A 5,115-nucleotide genomic window follows, 5' to 3' on the forward strand; every position below is an offset into this window, starting at 1 on the left:
TGTCCTCGACACTAGGGAGCCAGCAGTGGACAAAATGATCGTGACCAGAGGGAGCTATGGGGGAAGATCAGAAGCGAATCAAATTCCTAGATAATAGATGTCGATAATATTCCTAGATAATAGATAATAGTGAAGAAAGAGAGATAAAGCTGAAGAGAGAACAGAGAGGGTTTCAGGGGGCTATGGGGAACAGTCTGGGGAGACCCTGAGTAGAGTGAGGGAGCCCGTGGGAGGCTGGGGGAAGGATACTCAAGATGAAGGACAACCACAGCAGTGGTTCCACATGCAGATCCTAGTGATGAGTGTTTACGAGGGGCTGTGGGTTGGTACCATTGTTACTGCATTTTACGAATGAGGAGATGGGACCCAGCTGGTGGCTGCGAGGGTGCGTTTCTTGCTTCCTCCTGTATCCATCCCCCAGGACTGTGTGGAGGACTCGGTGACCCCCATCATCTTGCGTCTCAGCTTCTCCCTGGTGGGCAAGCCCATCTCTAGCCTAAGAAACCTCCAGCCTATGTTGGCAGTGGACGCCCAGAGATACTTCACAACCTCTGTGAGTCCTGGGGTTGGCCTTTTCCAGAGGGGTTGGAGGGGGTGGACTCGAGATCTTGAGGGAAAACCCTGCTTTGCCTTCCCTCTCAGCTCCCCTTTGAGAAGAACTGTGGCGCGGATCACGTCTGCCAGGATGACCTCAGCATCTCCTTTGGGGTCTCAGAGTGAGCGTCCAGCCCCTTAGACCTACTCTAGTTCCCCAGGCCCTCTCCTGGAACCCAGGGCTCCTGTTCCTGGCTCTTCTTAACATCTCTACCCAGGGCTCTGGACCCAGATACACTGTCCCTGTCTCTCCCCCCACTTCCCAACTCTGTATTTCATCCCCACCCCATTTTCAGCCTTGGTCACAGAATCACCTTCTCTCCTCTGCCCCAATGCTAGCTTGAAGACCCTGATCGTGGGTAGTAACCTGGAGCTAAACCTGAAAGTGAGAGTGTGGAATGATGGCGAGGACTCCTATGGAACCGCAGTCACCTTCTTCTACCCTCCAGGGTTGTCTTATCGACGTGTGACTGGGGGCCAGGTACTGTCCCCTCTGGGAAAGGAAAGGCTGATGGCAGGGGGCCAGCAGAGACTCCTGTGTTGGGTTCAATGCTCAGGCATGTCTTCTACTGTTTAGCATTCTTGAAAGCCAAGAGAGCTGGACTGATCATGGTTAGATGGATGTGGCTGTGTTTGCTGTGACATGCCTCAACTCATTCTGTGTTCAGCTCTGAGCTTGGCATTTTAAGAATGACAGTCAGGAATTAGTTCCCAGGATGATGCTAATGTGAGAAGCGCGGGGACCCTGCCTTCTATTTCTTTATATTACACATAGTATAACTATTTCTCTTTTAAAGGAGAACATAACTCAGCCTTCAAATATTTTAAAACACTCTTTCTGGGGAATTCCCTGGTGGTTCAGTGGTTAGAACCCAGGGTTTTCACTGCCATGGCCCAAGTTCAATCCCTGGTTGAGGAAAACTAAGATTCCAAAAGCCTTGTGACTCAGAAAATAAAATAGAAAAAATTAAGTAAAATACTGTCCTGTGGAAGATGAGTTGGATTTATTGGTTACTGTAGATTAGAGCTTGGCATACTTTATCCATAAAGGGCAGAGAGTAGATATTTCAGTTTTGTGGGCCCCACAATGTCCTCATTCTTGCTGATGTAAAGTGAAAGCAGCCATTGACAATATGTGTATGAATGAGCATGGCTGTGTTCCAATAAAATTTTATGTATACAAATTGGTGCTGGGCTGCCATATGGCAATCCCTGTTCTAGAAGACAGAACCAGGACCACAGGGAGTCAAAGAGAGATTTTTAACAAACATTTTATTATGAAAAATTGTGTTAAACATTTACAAAAGAGGAGAGTGGTTCAACAAACCTCCTCCTAAATTATTGCCCAGATTCAACGATCATCAGCATTTTGTTACATTGTTTCATCTGTTTTTACCCTCTCTTGGTTTAAATATTTTAAAACCAATCCCAGATACCCTGTCATCATACATCTTCCTGTTTCACTGTTCTGGACAGTAGAACTGTCTTACATGACCCCATAGTCATGATCACACCCAATGAAATGAATAATTTCTTGGTGTTTAGACCATAATCAAATTTCCTTAATTGTCTCAAATATATCCTTTTAAGTGGTTTATTTGAACCAGCATTTAAGCTAGGTCCACATTTTATGTTTGGTTGTTCTCCCACGTGTCTCTTAAGCCAGTCTTCCCAATGGAGGCTTACTTTGATCAATGCATGAAGAAATACATGATGAATGTATTTCTAGGAATGTTTGTCTAGGATTGACAAACGCCAGCTGCCCTGTGAGGGTGAACACACTATCACTGGAGGTACTTTTAGACACACCAACTAGATGCCAGTGTGGATCTTTTTTGGATACGGCTTTTATTTACTTTTTGAAAATATTTATTTACTTGGCTACGCTGGGTCTTATTTGTGGCATGTGGGATCTCTTCCTTGATGCATGGGAACTCTCAGTAGTGGCATATGGGCTCTACTTCCCTGATCAGAGATTGAATCCAGGCCCTCTGCATTGGGAGTGTAGAGTCACAATCGCTGGACCACCAGGGAAGTACCAGATACTGCTTCTAAAAATGAGCTATAATATTCACATTTTTGGATACAACTTAGAATGACTTAACATGACTTGGATATCAGCTGATCTTAAGGAGTTATTGTTAATTTTGTTGAGTCTTGTGCTTATGTTAAAAAATACCCGTATCTGTTGCTGGTATTCACTGAAGTCTTTCTAGATCGAAAGTATGTGATATTAGGAATGTGCTTTAAATAATTCAGGGGAGAAAAAGTGGAAAACAGGTGAACAAAACAGAGTAGAAAAATGTTGGTAATTTAATCTGAGTGATGGGGATATGGGGTGGATTTACCTTGTCTTTCCACTTTTGAGTAGATTTGAAATTTTCATAATACAAATCTTTTAAAAAGAACTGTGAATTAAAAAAAAGGGAAATGCTATTAACAATATATCTGGGATTTCTACCTCAGGAGGAAGTTTGATCAGATAGTGTTTAAAGATTAAAAAAAAATTTTTAAGTCACACCAATTTATTTTTGGCTGTGCTGGGTCTTCGTTGCTGTGGGAGGGCTTTTCTCTTGTTATGGTGATTGGGGGCTACTCTCTAGTTGAGGTGCTTGGGCTTCTCCTTACGGTGGCTTCTCTTGTGGAGCATGGGATCTAGGGCCCCAGGGCCCCAGTAGTTGTGGCTCCTGGGCTCCAGAGCACAGACTCAGTATTACATGGGCTTAGTTGCCCCAAGGCATATGGAATCTTCCAGGACCAGGGATCAAACCCGTGTCCCCTGCATTGCAAGGCAGATTCTCAACCACTGGACCACCAGGGAAGCCCAAAAATTTAAAACAAAACAAAACATAACCTTAAGGTAAATTGCAGGTAACTGTCATTTCTGTATAGAGTTTTGTTGGGACACTAACAAGTTCTCACCTGCCTTGGTTCATCTGTGCTTCCCCAGAGCCATCTGCAGTCGCGTTCCCTGCGCCTGACCTGTGACAGCGCCCCCGCCGGGACCCAGGGCATCAGAAGCACCCGCTGTAGCGTCAACCACCTCATCTTCCGTGAGGGCGCCCAGGTCAGCCTCGCTTCTGCCCACTCCTCCTCCCCGGCCCCGACGCGGTCCCACTCCTCGGTGACCTCCTCCCATTTCTGCCTCCTCCCCAGGTCACCTTCACGGTCACCTTTCACGTCTCCCCCACGGCCACCCTGGGAGACAAGCTGCTTCTTGCCGCCAATGTGAGCAGGTGAGCTGGGCCAGGCCCAGGGCAGCGCCCCTTCCCTCTCAGTCTCCTCCCCTGGGGAACTTCCCAGCTGGGATCCTCCTCTTTTTCCAGTGAGAATAACAGCCCCAAGACAAGCAAGACCGCCTTCCAGCTGGAGCTCCCCGTGAAGTATGCCGTCTACACCGTGATCAGCAGGTGCCACACCACGACCTCCAATGGGTCCTCGCCCATTACACTGTGGGGTGCAGGGAATTCTCTCTCTGTAGGAGCTGAACCTCTGCCGAGTTTAAGTTTGTTTTGTTTTGACCGTGCTGGGTCTTCATTGCAGTGCTCAGGCTTTCTCTAGTTGCAGCTCACGGGCTTAGTGGCCCCATGGCATATGGGATCTTAGTTCCCTGTGTCCCCTGCATTGGAAGATGGATTCTTAACAGGGAAGTCCCTCAAATTTAAGTTTTATTACTACCCTTTCAATAAGTAGATGACACCACTAGCAGCACTTACTAATCAATCAAGTGCTTTTTGTGGCTATTGATAACAATAATTATGATGTTATTATCGTTATAGCCCACATTTAATAGAGGCCCCAGGACAAGCTGGGGTGTTTTGGAGGGGCCCTTCTTAGAGAAGGATGACACTTCAGAGTAGGAGTGGGGGTTCGAAATTCTGTGGTGCAGGTGAAGGGCAGGTATACAAGGAGTGGAGTGGGGCAGGGGAGGGGGCACGGAAGTGAGAGCAGCCCCCTGGTGAGGAGCCAGGCTGGGGACCGAGGGCAGCCTCGAGGTGTGGTTACAGCGATACCCAGTGGACAGTCTGTGTTGGGCCCACCCCCATCTCCAAACCCCAGGCCCAGAAAAGCTGAGGAGGGAATTCTCTGATGGTCCTGTGGCTAAGAGTCTGAGGTTTCATAGGTTTGATCCCTGGTCAAGGAACTAAGAGCTCACAAGCAGAAAGGAAGAAAGAGAGAGAGGCGGGAGGGAGGGAGAAAGGAAGGAAGAAAGAAAGAAATACTGAGGAAACAGGAGAGAAGGGCCCCAGGGAAGACCCCAGGGAGCCAGAAAGGGTGGGTCCAGTAGACATTCGTCAGCAGCATCAGCCTGAATCTCCCTACACCTTCATCTGGTCCCACCGGCCCATCTGGCCTCCTCCGAGTCCACAGAGGCCCTAAAGGAAGACCCAGGCACAGAGAGGGCAGGCCCTGGCCCCCTCCCCCCGGGTCAGACAGAGCTCTCAGCAGTCCCTGTGACCCCACCCCCCTGCCTGGCTGCCCTGGCGGTCTCCTCCCTGGACAGCCTCTGCAGGAAGCCTG

The 5,115-nt window shown here is 48.3% G+C and overlaps 1 protein-coding gene across 1 annotated transcript in view; it reads left to right on the forward strand.

Annotated features, from left to right (window-relative positions):
* The window catches only part of ITGAX (integrin, alpha X (complement component 3 receptor 4 subunit)), a 21,536-nt gene that overhangs the window by 12,083 nt on the left and 4,338 nt on the right, over nucleotides 1-5,115 (forward strand). Inside the window, exons 18-23 of the mRNA XM_010837372.1 lie at nucleotides 422-553; nucleotides 643-716; nucleotides 934-1,075; nucleotides 3,545-3,661; nucleotides 3,751-3,830; nucleotides 3,921-4,004. Coding sequence (XP_010835674.1) covers nucleotides 422-553; nucleotides 643-716; nucleotides 934-1,075; nucleotides 3,545-3,661; nucleotides 3,751-3,830; nucleotides 3,921-4,004 — 629 coding nt within the window. The remainder of the gene's footprint in view (nucleotides 1-421; nucleotides 554-642; nucleotides 717-933; nucleotides 1,076-3,544; nucleotides 3,662-3,750; nucleotides 3,831-3,920; nucleotides 4,005-5,115) is intronic.

This window comes from Bison bison, unplaced genomic scaffold (genome assembly GCF_000754665.1).
Source record: "Bison bison bison isolate TAMUID 2011002044 unplaced genomic scaffold, Bison_UMD1.0 scf7180017864072, whole genome shotgun sequence".
Classification (NCBI taxonomy): domain Eukaryota; kingdom Metazoa; phylum Chordata; class Mammalia; order Artiodactyla; family Bovidae; genus Bison; species Bison bison.